General features: G+C 42.2%; 1 protein-coding gene across 1 annotated transcript in view; it reads left to right on the forward strand.

Moving 5' to 3' along the window:
* LOC134606766 (amine oxidase [flavin-containing] A-like) overlaps window positions 1–19,146 on the forward strand; it is a 105,502-nt gene that overhangs the window by 76,303 nt on the left and 10,053 nt on the right. Inside the window, exons 10-11 of the mRNA XM_063450142.1 lie at window positions 1,952–2,005; window positions 2,803–2,860. Coding sequence (XP_063306212.1) covers window positions 1,952–2,005; window positions 2,803–2,860 — 112 coding nt within the window. The remainder of the gene's footprint in view (window positions 1–1,951; window positions 2,006–2,802; window positions 2,861–19,146) is intronic.

Below are 19,146 nucleotides of genomic sequence, written 5' to 3' on the forward strand. Positions count from 1 at the left end.
GTCCCGCTGCCTTTGTTTGGCGAAAAAAAGATGGCCGCGGTTTTCTCTGCCACGTGGCGTTCGGCAGTACGAACGCTGACCGCACACATAGAGGGTGAAAGTGATGCCGGCTTTGAAGTTAAGTGAGCCAGGGGTGGTCTCTGTTCGGCAGTCCCATCTGCCGAATGAAAAATACACAAAAAACAAGAACTATGCAACAAAATATCGAATAATATAGTCATTTCTTCACATCCCCCCCCTCCAATTTCCTTCCTTCCTCCCCCCTCCAATTTCCTTCCTCCCCCTCCAATTTCCTTCCTCCCCCCTCCAATTTCCTTCCTCCCCCCTCCAATTTCCTTCCTCCCCCCTCCAATTTCCTTCCTCCCTCCCCCCTTCAAGTTTCCTTCCTCCCTCCCCCCTCAAATTTCCTTCCTCTCCCCCTCCCTCAAATTTCCTTCCTCTCCCTCAAATGTCCTCCTTTCCTCTCCCCCCTCCATCAAATGTCCTCCCTTCCTCTCCCCCCTCAAATTCCTACCTCTCCCTCCCCTCCCTCAAATTTCCTTCCTCTCCCCCCTTCGAATTTCCTCCCTTCCTCTCCCCCCCCAAAATTTCCTCCCTTCCTCTCCCCCCCACTCCCTCAAATTTCCTCCCTCCCTCTCCCCCCCACTCCCTCAAATTTCCTCCCTCCCTCTCCGCCCCACTCCCTCAAATTTCCTCCCTCCCTCTCCCCCCCACTCCCTCAAATTTCCTCCCTCCCTCTCCCCCCACTCCCTCAAATTTCCTCCCTCCCTCTCCCCCCACTCCCTCAAATTTCCTCCCTCCCTCTCCCCCCCACTCCTTTAAATTTCCTCCCTCCCTCTCCCCCCCACTCCCTCAAATTTCCTCCCTCCCTCTCCCCCCCACACCCTCAAATTTCCTCCCTCCCTCTCCCCCCCACTCCCTCAAATTTCCTCCCTCCCTCTCCCCCTCCACCCACTCAAATTTCCTCCCTCCCCCCACCCACTCAAATTTCCTCCCTCCCCCCCACCCACTCAAATGTCCTCCCTCGCCCCCCCCACCCACTCAAATGTCCTCCCTTCGCCCCCCCCACCCACTCAAATTTCCTCCCTCTCCCCCCACCCACTCAAATTTCCTCCCTCTCCCCCCCCACCCACTCAAATTTTCTCCCTCGCCCCCCCCCACTCAAATTTTCTCCCTCCCCCCACCCAAATTTTCTCCCCCCCCCACCTACCCAAATTTTCTCCCTCCCCCCCACTCAAATTTTCTCCCTCTCCCCCCTCCCCCCTCCAATTTCCTCCCTCCCTCTCCCCCACTCACTGAAATGTCCTCCCCCAACTGGCTGTCCCTGACACCCGGCGGGCGCGCGAGGGAGCACTCTCCCTGGCTGAGTGCTTCCTCTTCAGCTCCCTCGCGCGCCACGTACTGATGCCGGAGCCGGAAGATGACGTCATCTTCCGGCTCCGGCATCAGTACGGTGCGCGAGGGAGCTGAAGAGGAAGCACTCAGACAGGGAGAGTGCTCCCTCGCGCGCCCGCCGGGTGTCAGCAGGGCCAGCCTCTGGGGGTCCCTGAGGTGACTGGCTGCTGGGCCCCCCAGGAGAAGAGGCTGGCCCAGTGGGAACATACCGGGGTCGCAGGGCCCCCTGCGACCCGGTATGTTCCCACTGAATGTGGGGCCCGGACGACCTGAGCAGTCCGGGCCCCCCAGGACCGCATGCCCCTGCCGGCTCTGCTTGGGGCCCCGGGCCAGCTCGGGGCCCCAAGCAGTTGCTTGTTTTGCCTGTCGGGTAGCGACGGGCCTGGGCTGGCGGAGGAGCGGAGGTGGTAAGGTAAGTGAGGGTCAGCACTATAAGGAGCTATAGTGTCAGGAAAACAACTTTGTAAAGTTAATTGTAATATATTTCCCATTCCTCCAGTATTCAAAGGCTGATAATCATACTGTAATTAATTTTTTAACGTATGTCCTTTTATAGATTTATCCTGTCCAGAAAAGCAACTGCACTGGCAAACCTGAGCAAGGAAGAGAGGTATGTTTATTTTAATACCATTTTTTTTTTCAAAAACCTTGGTTAGTAGCTTTTGCAATTAGAAATTGGGCAACCACAGCAGGGCAGAGATTGCATTGCAATTTAAAATTTAAATACAAATTACCTACATAGATATGGGGGTAATTCTCATTCCTGGGCTACCATACAGTCTCAAAGGCAACGTAACCAATCTGGCTAATTTTAATGTGAAAAAACTGAACATGCTATAAGTGTAACATGCTATATTTGACCCTGTAACTTTCCAAAACACCATAAAACCTGTACATAGGGGGTACTGTTTTACACGTGAGACATTGCTAAATACAAAAATGTGTATTTTATTGCAGTAGAAGCAAACAGTATTATGACATTCACAGTTAAAATATCACGTAGAACTAAGAAAATTTAATAAAATTTTATTTTCTCAGTTTTTTTTATATTTTATTCATATTAAATTATGTTCCATATCTAAATATTTAATGTTAAATAAAAGCCCGGTTTCCCCTGAATAAAATTACATATAATAAGTGTGGTTGCATTTAATATGAAAGAGGTAAATTATTGTTGAACAGACATATAGTAAAATTCTGTGGTTTGTTTAAATTTTTTTGGGATCACAACTTGTACATTTGGCTTTGGTCTTAAGGGGTTAAATGCCTGCAGGAACATACTGTACACACTACAGCCTAACTACATTAAGCTGTAGTTGTTCTGGTGAATATAGTGTCCCTAAAAGTATGTGATTATTTTTGCATTAGAAATATTAAATCTGTAACACATCTGTATTCTTATCTTAGGAAGAAAAGAATATGTGAATATTATGCCAAAGCATTGGGTACAGAGGAAGCATTGCATGTAAGAGATAAGTCTATTATATATTAATGTATTATTAACTATATTTGTAAATGTGTTTGGGACATATTGTTGAACTCTTTTTGTTCCAATGAACTGCTGTCTGTGTTATTGCAATACAGTAACATCCCACCCACAGATATTGCTTTATTAAATAGTAAATGATCTTGACAACCATATCACAATAGAACAGAGTGTCTGATTATACATAGGTCCCTACCAAAGGAGAACTCAGACTTTAGGTAGTGTGGGTAAAAGTGAGGCCAAATTTGAGAAACAATGATATAATAAAAATGTAATATAAGACTAGATGGAAGTATTTTTGCAGACTCATTTCTAAAAACATTTTTAGATAAAAGTCAAATTATCGTGGAGGTTTACTATAGATACTGTGAAAAATGACTGCTGAATTGTTTTGAGTATTGTTATAGGGCAGGGCTAGGCAACCTTCGGCACTCCAGATGTTGTCGACTACATCTCCCATAATGCTCTTACACCCATAATGCTGGGAGAGCATCATGGGAGGTGTAGTCCAACACATCTGGAGTGCCAAAGGTTGCCTATGCCTGTTATAGGGTCAGTGAAATAAGCAATGAACAATTGGATCTTCTAGAAAAGAGGGACACTATTAGAACAAAAGGATTAGAGTCCAAAATCAAAACTCTTCCTGGTAAATGTGGTCCCTTGGTGCATTCTCCAAAATCTATTTCCAAGAAAATCCCACTAGTGAGGTCACCTCAGTGTCAAATATGTTTAGTGTATATGGCAAAAATTAGGGGAATCTTCATAAAATTAATTAAAACAAAAAACATCTTAAATAAAAGGACTAGTTCAAACCTCTAATTGCTTTAATTAATCTCAACCTATCGAAGCCTAAACGGTTGTTGGCTAGATCCATAGCCTAGATATATACAAGATGCCACCTGTCTTATTCAGGATATTGCTTGAAAATACTTAAAAATGTATGCAGAATAATAAAACTGACAGACTTTAAATACAAAGTAGGGATCGACCGATATTGATTTTTTAGAGCCGATACCGATACCGATATTATGTGAACTTTCAGGCCGATAGCCGATATAATTTGCCGATATTCTGTACATTTACCATTTTGGAAAATAAAAAACTATTTCTAAAGGTAAATGCACAAAATATACATGCCACGTGTAGTGGATGCAGTGTGTTTAGACAGGGGAGCTGTGTATGTGTGTGTAGTGGATGCAGTGTGTGTGTAGCGGATGCAGTTTGTGTGTAGCGGATGCAGTGTGTGTGTAGCGGATGCAGTGTGTGTGTAGCGGATGCAGTGTGTGTTTGTGTAGTGTGAGTGGTGTGGATGCAGTGTGTGTTTGTGTAGTGGATGCAGTGTGTATTTGTCTAGTGTGTATATAATGAAAGCAGCGTGTCTGTGTAGTGTGTGGGTAGTGTGCGTAAAGTGAATGCAGTGTGTGTAAAGTGAATGCTGTATATAGTAAATGCAAAGTGTGTGTGTTTGTGTAGTGTGTGCATATAAGGAATGCAGAGTGTGTGTATTTGTGTTGTGTGTATAGTGAATGTAGTGTGTTTATATAATGCAGAGTGTGTGTGTTTGTATAGTGTGTGTATATAATGCAGAGTGTGTGTGTGTAGTGTGCATTATATAAACACACTACACAAACACACTGCATTATATAAACACACTGTGTATATAATGCAGTGTGTTTGTGTAATGTTTATATAATGCAGTGTGTTTGTGTAGTGTTTATAGAATGCAGTGTGTTTGTATAGTGTGTGTATATAATGCAGTGTGTTTGTATAGTGTGTGTGTATATAATGTAGTGTGTGTGTTTGTATAGTGTGTGTGTATATAATGCAGTGTGCTTATATAATGCAGTGTGTTTGTATAGTGTGTAATACACACACTATACAAACACACTGCATTATATACACACACTACATTATATACACACACACTATACAAACACACACTGCATTATATACACACACACACACACACACTATACAAACACTGCATTATATACACACACTATACAAACTGTCACGAGCGTGGGCTATAGGCCCAGCCGAGACAGTGGGGAGAGCGTGGAAGTGACAGGGTTAATGACACCAGACCCCTGGTTACCTGTTGCTAGTCCCAGCAACCACTCAGTTAACCCCTGCAATCCCTTCTACACTAACCCCCTAGTACACACTTTACTGCCACCACCAAGACTTTTAAACCCGGGCGTCTTAGGTTACCCCACACACAGGAGAATTCTAGGATCACAGTTCTACTTTTACTAATCAAACACTTATAATTAACCCTTTTTGGTAACGTGTTTACCTGAGCTCTCTGGGGAGGGGAGCTCGTAGAAAACAGAGACACAAGCTGATTAATTAAACATTTAATCTGACAAAAAAGATTCACAGTGCTGAGTACAAAATACAGAAATAAATGACATACAGATAAATTGCAAAACAGTACATATAATAAAATAGGAGAAAACACAAGAAATTCCTTACATATATTTACCCTATATAGAATTCTTGTGGGAGTCTTAGATGGTATTGATCTCCTGGAAGTTACTGACAAAAAGAAAAATGAATACTGACTCTGGATAGTCCAGCACCCTCATTATATATCTAAAACTAGTTATTTCTCAGTGGGCAGACCCCTGGGGGAATCAGAGGGGGTTGGTCTGGCAGTCTATTGCCCACTCTATGAAATTCCTTGTGTCCAGCTCTGGTGATGGCTATCTAGATGTTTTATGGTCTAGGCCTGGTGCAAGATCAAAGACCACAATAAATGCCATCCCAAGGTTTACAAAAAAACAACTCTTAACATATATAAACACACATCAAACAAGAACTCATGCTTTTGGCATGACACCTCCCCCTTAAGATGGTGGACAGAAAAATTCAGCCACAGGCTGATTTATCTGTCAACCATTAACCTTCTAGTTGCCGAGACAAACCATCTGCATTCCCATGCAAGCTGCCCTTTTTGTGCTGGGCAGTGAAATTATACTGGAGGATAAGGCTCCAACGGAGCAGTTTATCACTGTTACCTGACACCTGCAGCAGGTTGTGATCAGTCCATACCACTGCTACATCCTCAACAAACATGCCTGATTTGCCTGTTTCAATTTCCCATCGATCTCTGGTAACATCCCTTAAACCACACCCATTGCGCTCATGTAGTAGTTGTAAGGGGAAGAAACCAATGGATTTATGCAGCACTCCCCGGTAAGCACACAAAAAAGCAGAAAGAGAACACTCCCAGGATAGATGTGCTGTATCAACACCCATCATCTCTTTAATTTTGGGGTCTTTCTGCTGGGCTTGTTGCACTATCAGACTCTGAATCTTTGGTTCACAATCAGAAAGTTGCTTAGGTGTATGCGTGAGTTGTGATAAACTGACAAAGTCCCTGGTTCCTCTAACAGTATGTTTCCCTGCAGCCATCCTTCCTGGACCCACAGGCTGAGTCTGTCCGTGCCCCTCACTTTCACTCCAGGTCATCACACATACAGAACTTTGGAAACTGGCTAAGCCAGGCGCAGAGTAAAGCTCACACACCCTCTGCCCTCCCTTATAGCCTTGCTGTCCCTTCACAGTTTCACCCAGCGCATCACATACATCTGCTTCAGGCACATATTGGCACATATATTCATTCAGCCCCCTCTCGCTGGAAGGCTTTTCCCATACATTTTCACAGGACACATTTGACCCCCCTTGATCAGATACAGAATTTTGCACACACTCACATAATTTTTTCTCCAAGGCAGGCCATCCTCTCACAATCTCACATAGCCCCTCAGACTCTCCTGCTTTAGCCCTGACCCACTGCTGACTTGGTACCACTGTGACTAGTGGTACACATCCCTTGCTCTTACCTTCCTCCTCTCCCTTACTCTCTGACATCCCAGTCACACAGTGTTTTGATACAGGCACATCACTACTCACCCCTATCTCACATTTGGTAGACATCACTGGTTCAGTTACAGGTAGATATTTATCCACACCCTGCTCTCCCTCCCAGCCATCACAGTTCACAATGTCTCCCAAAGTCTCACACAATACCTTAGGTGGAGCAGTCAGCCCTTCTGGCTCACAAACAGTGTCCTGTGGAGCATAGTGACAGAGCATCCTGCCCAAATCATTCCCCAACAGAACATTAACAGGGATATCCTCCGAAATCCCCACTTCCCGCAAACCTTTGCCTGCACCCCAATCAAGGTACACACATGCCAGGGGCACAGCGGGGCGCACACCCCCAATTCCTTTGATGGACATGGTTCTTCCAGGGATTATGTCCTCCGTATTCACCACTTCAGGGCGCACCAGGGTGAATGAAGCTCCAGAATCTCTCAGTCCCATGGTCACTCGGTCACCCACAATTACACTCTGCAGGTTATCGTTTCGTTTCCCCACGGACCCACCCACAAGCAAAACTGATGGTGCCCCTCCACGGGCTGGCGAGGGTATATTCCTAGTGGGGCAAGTCCTGCTCAGATGACCAATCTGGTTGCATCGAAAACAACGGCGGGCATCTGACTCACTTGACATAGCCCCGGCTACGCTGGCAGTCGGCGGTGAAGTTCTCACTGCAGATCTTACAGGTGGTGATTGAACTGTAGCTTCTCTCCAGGTCGAAGTAGCAGCTGACACCAGCCCACGCCTGGATGTGGGTGCATGGATGTCGGCATAGTCATCTGCCAGTTCTGCAGCAGCCCTAGCATTTTTTGGCTTTCTTTCCAAAATCCACTCTCGTACATTAGGGCTCCGGGTCTGCAAGAACTGCTCCAGGACCATTAAGTCATTAAGGGCTTCATAGGTAGTAGCTTGTACTCCTGTTATCCATTGCCGGAACGTGCTTTCTAATTGTGCAACATATAGAATGCAGCTGGATGATGGGCATTGCTGCATACTCCTAAACTTTTTCCTGTAAGACTCAGGAGTAAGGTTAAAAGTTTTTTGCAATGCAGATTTGATTGCCTCATAGTTGTTATCAGTCTCTGGGGGAAGGGACACAAACACATCCAAGGCTTTCCCTTTCAATTGTGGAGTTAAATATCTGCCCCACTGGTCTGAGGGTAGTTGATGCTGCCTGCATACTTTCTCAAAACTTTTTAAAAATACATCCAAATCTGTCCCTTCTTCGAGGGAAGGAAAATCATCCTTACGGAGCCTACGTGTGCTGGACTCTGATGCATTGCTGTTCAGTGAGGACTGAAGGGTAAATTGCAGTTTAGCAAGTTCCAGCTCATGTCTCCTTTGCGCCTCCCTTTCGGCTAGCCTCTCTGCAGATTCCCTTTCTGCAGCCTGCCTTTCGGCTAGCCTCTCTGCAGATTCCCTTTCTGCAGCCTGCCGTTGCGCCTCCCTTTCGGCTAGCCTCTCTGCAGATTCCCTTTCTGCAGCCTGCTGTTGGATCATCACATGCAGGGCCTCCTGAGGATTTGCAGCCATCAGTTGCCGAAATAAATCAGTTGAGCAAATGTCCTTAATGTTTTGAGGAGTACAACCACCAGGCATTTCAGTAAGCAACACTCCTGCAGTAGTAGGGAGCTCAGTAACCCTTTCAGTGTCCGTCTCTGGCTGCAAAACATGGCTGTCCGCCTCCACAAGGTCAGCAATAAGTTGTGCCTTATTTTTGCCAAAAGTTGGTAAATCCTTTTCTTGGCACAAAAATTCCAAGGCCTCTTTCGAGTGTTTGCGATAGGCCTCCATATTCACAAATAGGATAGAGAAAGAAAAACAAAAGATGGGAGGGGGGAACTGTTTTGCACTTTGTATGTATTTTAAATCAGCACTGAGCTTGGTCTTTGGAAATTACACAAAAACAAGTATGCAATTTCTTTTAGTGCTAAGACCCCCTTTACAGGTAAAATCTAGCAAGCACTAAAAATCTCTAAATATATCCCACCAGCTGCCGCCAGTTTGTCACGAGCGTGGGCTATAGGCCCAGCCGAGACAGTGGGGAGAGCGTGGAAGTGACAGGGTTAATGACACCAGACCCCTGGTTACCTGTTGCTAGTCCCAGCAACCACTCAGTTAACCCCTGCAATCCCTTCTACACTAACCCCCTAGTACACACTTTACTGCCACCACCAAGACTTTTAAACCCGGGCGTCTTAGGTTACCCCACACACAGGAGAATTCTAGGATCACAGTTCTACTTTTACTAATCAAACACTTATAATTAACCCTTTTTGGTAACGTGTTTACCTGAGCTCTCTGGGGAGGGGAGCTCGTAGAAAACAGAGACACAAGCTGATTAATTAAACATTTAATCTGACAAAAAAGATTCACAGTGCTGAGTACAAAATACAGAAATAAATGACATACAGATAAATTGCAAAACAGTACATATAATAAAATAGGAGAAAACACAAGAAATTCCTTACATATATTTACCCTATATAGAATTCTTGTGGGAGTCTTAGATGGTATTGATCTCCTGGAAGTTACTGACAAAAAGAAAAATGAATACTGACTCTGGATAGTCCAGCACCCTCATTATATATCTAAAACTAGTTATTTCTCAGTGGGCAGACCCCTGGGGGAATCAGAGGGGGTTGGTCTGGCAGTCTATTGCCCACTCTATGAAATTCCTTGTGTCCAGCTCTGGTGATGGCTATCTAGATGTTTTATGGTCTAGGCCTGGTGCAAGATCAAAGACCACAATAAATGCCATCCCAAGGTTTACAAAAAAACAACTCTTAACATATATAAACACACATCAAACAAGAACTCATGCTTTTGGCATGACACCTCCCCCTTAAGATGGTGGACAGAAAAATTCAGCCACAGGCTGATTTATCTGTCAACCATTAACCTTCTAGTTGCCGAGACAAACCATCTGCATTCCCATGCAAGCTGCCCTTTTTGTGCTGGGCAGTGAAATTATACTGGAGGATAAGGCTCCAACGGAGCAGTTTATCACTGTTACCTGACACCTGCAGCAGGTTGTGATCAGTCCATACCACTGCTACATCCTCAACAAACATGCCTGATTTGCCTGTTTCAATTTCCCATCGATCTCTGGTAACATCCCTTAAACCACACCCATTGCGCTCATGTAGTAGTTGTAAGGGGAAGAAACCAATGGATTTATGCAGCACTCCCCGGTAAGCACACAAAAAAGCAGAAAGAGAACACTCCCAGGATAGATGTGCTGTATCAACACCCATCATCTCTTTAATTTTGGGGTCTTTCTGCTGGGCTTGTTGCACTATCAGACTCTGAATCAGTCTATTGCCCACTCTATGAAATTCCTTGTGTCCAGCTCTGGTGATGGCTATCTAGATGTTTTATGGTCTAGGCCTGGTGCAAGATCAAAGACCACAATAAATGCCATCCCAAGGTTTACAAAAAAACAACTCTTAACATATATAAACACACATCAAACAAGAACTCGTGCTTTTGGCATGACACAAACACACTGCATTATATATACACACACACAATACAAACACACTGAATTATATACACAGTGTGTTTGTGTAGTGTATGTATATAATAATAGTGTATGTGTGAGGGGGCATTTTTTAATAAAAACGTGTTTTTTTTTTTTAATATATATTTAATTATTATTTCTTTTTTGTTGTCCCCCCTCCCTGCTTGTTTCCTTGCCAGGGAGGGGGGATATGTTAATCCCTGGTGGTCCAGTGGCATTAGCTTAGCGAGGGGAGGAGGGGGGGTGGGGTGGGCAGCAAGCGTTTACTCACCTCCCAGCAGCTCCTCCAGCTCCCCAGTGTAAATCTCGCGAGACCCGCGGCCGTCAGAGCTGGCCGCGGGTCTCGCGAGATTTACACAGGGGAGCTGCTGGGAGGTGAGTAAACGCTTGCTGCCCGCCCCCCCCCCCCCCAGGACCGCCGGGCTTGTAATGAGCCTGGCGGTCCTGGGAGGTATTATCGGCAATATCGGCAATATCGGTATCCCTATTGGCCGATACCGATATTGCCGAAAATACCGAATATCGGCCGATTATATTGGTAAAACCGATAATCGGTCGATCCCTAATACAAAGGCTCCAATTAAAAAAAAATTCTTAGAATATTGGTGAAATATTTGGTATAAGTTTTTTAAAGCATTACTGGATAACACAGGGACAACCTTTACAGCCTACTCACCGTAGTTATACTTAGACATATGATGAAATTAAATTGACATTTTCAAGTCTTTTTTGATACTGCTGAAGTGTCCATTAAAGTAATCTGATTATTTGCTCTATTCACCTCATGTGGATGCTCTACTTGGAATATTGCTCTAGTTAACCTCCAGTGGTATTTTTGTCTCATGCATTACTGAAACACTGTTTTAGAATGGAGTAAGCTTGGCTGGCATGGTCTCCTCTGTAAAAGAAAAAAGATAGAAAAAAAAAAATTACCTTAGATCCCATGCTAAGGCCTGGTACTCCTCCTCCTGAGGACTAGCTGAGGGTACGAATGGCTAGCACCGGCTAGCTGTGCCACCATCGGTTGCTTGTCGCCAGCAACGTCATTTGTGCTGATGACAGATTCCCAATATGCACAGAATTAACATTAGCCAGCCTGGAACTCTTACTCCGGACTGGCTAATGACACTTATGGAGGTGGAATTACACCTCTGCATGCACAGAGTTAAAGCACTTTGCTGATAGTATTTCTTACTGAGAAAAAAACTGCAGAAAAGTCTGCAGAAAAAAACTCCAAGCACTATGACCACTTCAAAATACTGAAGTGATAATGGTGCTTGTAGTAACCCTTTAAGAGGTCACTGTTTTTTATTTACATGTATATGCAGTTTAGCCATTGTGACGGACTGCCTGGCACCCCGACCGGGTACCTCCGTCAGTCGCTGCTCCCTAGTGCTCACAGAGTACTTCGGGCACTCCACCAGACACCATCAGCACCGTAAAACCCACAAATCGCTGCAGCTTGGTTGGGGATCTCGCCGTCCTTCACCCACCCTGGACCCAAGACCAGGATCCAGCTTCCAGTGGGTGAACCTCTCTTACTCCAGAAAATATAGCAGGAACAGCTCTTATAAGATTATACCCAGGGGAGTATTGTGATATAGCAATCCCCAGAGTGTAACTATAGCTCTCCAATCCTTCAAACATGAGCCTAGACTTTTTGAAGGGAAAAACTAATCTCACTTTAATGGTAGCCACAACTGGCCTTTTATGACAGTCCCCATGCAAGGGGCACTCCCCCCTGGACCTGAGAGTAAACCACAGTAGAAATAAATACACAATCACATTGGCTCTCAGGTCCAGGACACTCCCATAAAAATCAGATAATCCCTCCTCTGTAGAGAAAAAGACAAAGGAAACTGTGTATAAAAGGCGCTTATAGAATATTGAAAATCGTGTAGATGCTACAACACTCTTGTGGGGGTCCCTCACACCCACCTCAAATTGTAGAAACTAGAAGAAAAGTAGAAAAGCCAAAGGCAGTTCACCTATATGAGTGGAGCATACAGTGATAGTGATGGACACCTACCCTATAACAAGGGTCGTCTAGTCCTGATATTGTAGCAGTATCACTTTAAATTCAGCATATATGTACATAGAAAGAAAAACATATACAGGGAAATAATAGTGTAAATCTGTGTGGTAATTAACAGTTGTGCAGTGATCAAAACAGAATGTTAACTCACATTTTTTAGAGCCTAAGATGGGATAGGCTCAAATCACTTGCGCTTTAGTACCGTCTGGTGGTACTTGTCCCCTTTTTTTGGACCGTTGGTGGAATCCCTCAGAGATAAGAGATACAAGGAAAACGTAATAGGAGATAATATAGTGTAGTAACTTAAGTTATAAAGGTGAGTATACTGTATCTTTAAATAGGTGCTCACCTTATTCAGAGCCAGGTACTCTGCTCTGAGTTTACCAGCATGATTGTCAATAAGGGAGACACTTTCCCTTCTTGGAGCAGGTTTGGTGAAGATCAAAGGGGACTTAGATAAAAAATTAAAAAAAAAATTGCCAGCAGGCAGTAAAATACAAACAAATAAAACAGAGTAATAAAAAGTCCCATAAATATACTTCACTTCCGAGACGCGTTTCACCCTACTTGAGGGCTTTCTCAATCGGTGTTCATTGCTCTTCTCCTCATTCTGGTTTAAATATCCCGATTCGGTTCTTCATTGGTAGATTTCCACATTCATTAGCCAATCACATCACTTGTTTGGGGGGAGTGTAATGTGGCTTGTCAAATTCCGTTTTTTTTTTATTGCGTCCGTAACCGGAAGTGACGTCGGGCATGTTGCCGCGTCACTTCCGGTATTGCTATCGCCATTTTGCTCGTGGGCAATAAGTGGGGAAAGTGGCAGAGCACCATATATTCATGCTTGTCACTTCCCTTATGCCCTTTACCCATATTCTTTATGCAATATGTGTTAAGCAAGTAGAAGGATGCACATATATCTTGTATATTGAAAAGATGTCCTCATTTTTGTCAAGCGTGCAGGAAAAATGATTGGGGCGTAAATGAAAAACAAAAATACATATATAAATAAACTGTGCATTGAATTTAAATACAATAAAAATTTACATTCCCACAGCATGTATATAGATCCTTTCGAAAAACTTTAAAGCAGTAGCTACAGAAATAGATTATATAGTGAGATAGGTTTTAACATAGTTATTAATAGTAATTTTCAATCACCTGTGAGTAAAGCTTCACTTGAATCCTATAGAATCGATGTGATAAGCATCTTATAAAGGGAAATACATCTATTTATTCCAAATACATAATAAACATAGAGGATTAATACATGCTGCTTGGGATAATATCACAAAAAATGACACATTTCAAAATCGCAATTAAGGCCGGTGGGAATCATAGTGTTGAGATTGAAAATCCATCTCATCTCTTGTTGTCCCATCTTCCTTATTGGATCCTCACCCCTCCAATTGATGTTAACAATTTGAATACCCATAAATGTCAATTGGGTTGGATCACAGTTGTGCTTATATTTAAAATGTGCTGAAAGGCTGTGTTTCTCAAAACCCTTCCTAATATTACGGATATGCTCCTGTATTCTTATATAGAGGGATCTAGTGGTCCTATCTACATAACTTAGACCACATTGAGATGTGATAAGATAGATGACTCGTTTAGAATAGCAAGTTATACGTTGATTTATTTTATAGTTATCAGGCTGTTTGCTTTGAAATTGAGACTCACAGGTAGGGAATTAAGTGATTTGTCTCTTTTTTTGGCCGCTATTTCTGCAGGCACCACATGTGCCACAGCCATAGAAGCCATTCTTTTGATTAAAGACATTTTTAATCGTTGCACCTTCTTTTATTTGATTACGTACTAAATTAGTCTTTAAACTGGGAACTCCTCTATAGGTGAAAATAGGTTTATTTGGCAAAACCTAATTCAGGAACGTATCATTTTGTAGAATTGGCCAGTATTTTTGGAAAATTCTTTTTAATTTATAACTTTGGCAGCTGAAATCACAAATGAACACTAGATTACGTTCCTCTGTCTCAGTGGGCGGTATTTTGTACTGTAGGAGTGACTCTCTATCTTTAGAGCAACTTCACGTTGAGCTTTATCTAATAGTTGGGCTTTATAACCTTTTTGTTTAAAATTATTGAGAATTTTACAAGATTGGATATTAAAAACTTCATTGTCAGTACAATTTCGCCTAATCCTCATCAGTTGTGCTTTAGATGCGTTGGTAAGCCAGGGTGAAAAATGGCAGCTTGTCTCCTCAATATAACTATTGACATCTACTTTTTTGAAATGTGTCTTGGTTTTGATCTCTCCTTCATCTATGTATATTTGAAGGTCCAAAAAATCAACGGACTGACGGCTGTAGTTACTCTCCAATTTAATACCCCATGTGTTGTCATTAAGTTCTGATAAGAAGGATAGGAGGGACTCTTCGTCTCCCTCCAGATTAAAAAAATATCATCTATGTAACGGCGATAGAGCACCAGACTTGCCTCCCAGTCCCACCTCGTGTATACATGTTGATGTTCCCAAAATGACATGAACAAATTGGCGTAACTGGGGGCGAATCTGGTGCCCATTGATGTACCACAGACCTGAAGGAAAAAATCACCTCCAAACCAAAAGTAATTATTGGTAAGGATCCATCTGATTGCCTCAATGATGAAATCTATCTGATCACCAGGGAATACCCCAAATTCCTCCAAGAAAAACCTAGTGGCCTGGCATCCTTGTTCATGGGAGATGATGGTATAGAGTGAACTCACATCTGCTGTTAACAAGAAAAAGTTATCTTCCCATATCTGATTTTTCAAGATGTTAAGTATACTTAATGTGCCTTTAAGATGGCTGGGGCAGCGCGGGACTGCAGATTCTAGGCACCTATCTATATACTGAGACAAACGGCTAGATATAGAGCCGATGCCAGACACAATAGGTCTTCCAGGAGGGTGACTTTTATCCTTATGTATTTTAGGGAGTTGGTAAAATACTGAGGTTCTTGGATGCTGAACACTAAGGAACTTTTGTTCCTCATTGTTTAGAATCCCCAGTAGTTTACCCTGGTCTAAAAGTTGATTATAAGTTATTTTTATATCATTAATGGGGTCTTTTGGTAATTTTTTGTATGTTTTTACATCCATCAATAATCTTTGACATTCTTTAAGGTAGTTGTCTTTTTCCATTAGAACTATCCCCCCTCCCTTATCAGCTGGTTTGATTACCAGTGTGTCATCCTTCTTAAGATCTTTAAGGGTATTTCTTTCTTTATTATTAAGATTATGTTCCCATGTTTTTGGTGCTTTGAGATTTTTAACTTCCTTCATTACCATCTTTTCAAATGTAATGATCTCTTCTGAAATCAGAGATTGGGGATAGAAAGTGGACGGCTCTTTGAGATTAGAGTGGATAAAGTCATCTTGAGGAGGATCAGTGGAGTTCATTGGGTTTTTTAGAAAAAACTTTTTTAGGCACAGTTTTCTTTTAAATTTTTGAAGATCCACATACACATTAAATTTATCTATTGGTTTAGTTGGAGCATCCTTTAAACCTTTCGATAAAAGTGTAATTTGCGTGTTAGTTAATATTTGGGTTGTAAGGTTAAAGATACCTTCAGATTCTATGGATCCCATCTGCCTTGTCTTTCTCTTCTGTACTGCTGTTCCTCCTCTACTTCCCCTTCTTCTAAACTCCTCGTTCTTTTACCCAAACATCTCTATGGTATATCCTTGTGCTTGTCCCTGAGATAAGTCCCTTGAAAATCCCCCCTTCCCGGGGACACCTCCAAGTTACTAAATCTATTCTGGAGGGGAATATGAGATTTTTGATAGTGATAGGCTTTTTGTTGGAAATGTGTATTGGAGTGATGGTGTGTAGGTCTATTGGGTTCCCTTCTTCTTACTACCTGTTCAGGGGTGTAAGTGTTGGTATGCGCTGAAGGGTTCCTCCCTTTGGAATAGTCCCTAACCTTTGTGGTGTGTATGGATCCCGAGTCTCTATTTCCAGCAGTATATCTCATATGGTGTTGTTGTAGTGTATTGGGAGCATATGGTTGGTACCTCCTATCCACCTGTTTATATTTTGGACCATAATTATTGCGGTCTTCAGTCCTATGTTTGGACTGTGTTTAGAGTAAGAACGAACTTGGTTACGGGCATAATCATTTTTCATTAGCCAATCACATCACTCACTGAATGAGGAAATCTACCAATGAAGAACCGGACCGGGATATTTAAACCAGAATGAGGAGAAGAGCAGTGAACACCGATTGAGAAAGCCCTCAAGTAGGGTGAAACGTGTCTCAGAAGTGAAGGATATTTATGGGACATTTTTTTACTCTGTTTTGTTTGTTTGTATTTTACTGCCTGCTGGCAAAATAAATTTTTATTTTTTATCTAAATCCCCTTTGATCTTCACCAAACCTGCTCCAAGAAGGGAAAGTGTCTCCCTTATTGACACTCATGTTGGTAAACTCAGAGCCGAGTACCTGGCTCTGAATAAGGTGAGCACCTATTTAAAGATACAGTATACTCACCTTTATAACTTAAGTTACTACACTATATTATCTCCTATTACGTTTTCCTTGTATCTCTTATCTCTGAGGGATTCCACCAATGCTCCAAAAAAAGGGCACAAGTACCACCAGACGGTACTAAAGCGCAAGTGATTTGAGCCTATCCCATCTTAGGCTCTAAAAAGTGTGAGTTAGCATTTTGTTTTGATCACTGCACAACGGTTAATTACCACACAGATGTACACTATTATTTCCCTGTATATGTTTTTCTTTCTATGTACATATATGCTGAATTTAAAGTGATACTGCTACAATATCAGGACTAGACGACCCTTGTTATAGGGTAGGTGTCCATCACTATCACTGTATGCTCCACTCATATAGGTGAACTGACTTTGGCTTTTCTACTTTTCTTCTAATCCCTCCTCTGTGCCTGGGAGATAATTGGTTCAGGTACTGTACCAATTATCTCCAAGCACAGAAAAAACACACCTTTTCCCAAACACCCCAAAGTACCCTAAAAATACGTAAAACCCCTGATTTACATCCCCTGATAGCCCTGATCTGGATGACCAACATATCCAAAAATCACCCGGATCAGTTCAGGGGTTCGGGATTTTCCTGAAAGTCTTAATTTTGACCGACCGCTAGCATTATCCCATGCCCAAAACAGTTCCAGAGAATTAGGGCTAACGATCGGTCTCTCTGTCTGGAGTAAAAAGTACATACATCACATGAACAGAGCCTTTTAAAGTGCATTGGGCAAGGTATGTTGCAGGGCCCATAGTCCTGAGGCAAGAGGCTGGCCAGCAGTCCCCTCCAAGAACCCATGATGAGGTTCAGTTCGTCACAGCCATCCTTTATTTATATAGTGTACAATAAAGCAGATGAGTTTTAAAATAAGACTAAATATGACATGAAATCAAACAATCAAGTGTTCCTTCTAGAAAGGCTCCAGATCCAAATGATTTACCCAATTGCCACTATGAGGCCACTCCTTGTGCATTCACTTTCCCACTGTGTTTTTTTTTTTTTTAAAGTCCTTTCACAACTGAATTAATATTGTAACACTATGGAAACCCGAAAAGCTACCTAGTCACAGTATTTAGGTCTATCTCATTAGTGAGCAAGGATACAAATGCTATACTTAGATACACGTGAACTGCCTGATTAAATGTTTCATTTACTGCCTGATTAAATGCCAACTACCCAGCATTAAAATTTCTAGAGGGAATAAGTATCTTGGAAACCTGGATGAGACAGTCCTGTGACAAGACAAATTCTAAATAGAGTAGCCTCTTAATTACAGTCAAAAAGTATTAGGTTTAAAGTCTCATTTATTTGTAAAGAGACAAAAATTATTTACATATACTCCTAGGGAAAATCCCTATTCTGCAAGTTTGCAAACACAAGAAATTAAAAAAATTTAGCAAAAAGAACATAAAAATAGAAAAATGAAAAAAATAACAGCATCCAAAAAAAGACTTTGAGATATTTAAAGTTCATGTTTACATGGCACACAAAAAGAGGTTATGTTATTTCACTATAGGAATGCTCTAATCAGGGCGATGTAGTCTTTCTGAATTAGGCGTCCTCTTGGTTGCTGGGAAGGCTAGGCTGCGCACTTGGGAGTTATTCCCTTTGTAGGCCCTAGAGTAGAAACACCACAGGAGCAATAAAATAGAGGCCAATGTCCTTCTACTAATCTTTTCTCAACTCCTCATTTTGTTCACTTTATAAATTTCTTTCAGCATAGAACAATGTCTCCTGTTAGAACTAAGTCCAAGGCAAAGGCTATGGGGATTGCTGTGGACATAATGACCATGAGTACTTATAAATCTAAATTGTCCAATGAATAAAGATAAAACAACCTGATATACTTTATAATACCAAAGACTTTGAAAATTATGTTTTTTCCCATAACCATAGGAAACTTCCTTAAATAAATAGAAAACTTGAGAATCAGGCATTACAGTATTGCAAAAGTACATATTCTATAAACCATTGTAACATTTCTACACATAATTTCGCAAAATATTTCAGCAGTAATTAAAAAACATTGTATGGGCACACAGAGAGCATTGTTTTTTCATAAATTTGGCACACACCTCATTCACAAATTGGCGCTTGGGATTTGCCAAAACAATAAATTACAGTAAAGCCTCCATATTAGCGCAGATAGCAGCAAAGGGAAGCCATCTCTCCAGGGCTGATCTGAGAAAACTATCTTGTATTTTTTTTGTGACATTACTATTCAAAGACAGTTGTTCTCAAACCAGTTCTTATGACCCACCAACTGTCCAGGTTTTGTAGAGTATCTTCATTGGAATAAAAAAGGGGAATGC

This window comes from Pelobates fuscus, chromosome 1 (assembly GCF_036172605.1).
Source record: "Pelobates fuscus isolate aPelFus1 chromosome 1, aPelFus1.pri, whole genome shotgun sequence".
Lineage (NCBI taxonomy): Eukaryota > Metazoa > Chordata > Amphibia > Anura > Pelobatidae > Pelobates > Pelobates fuscus.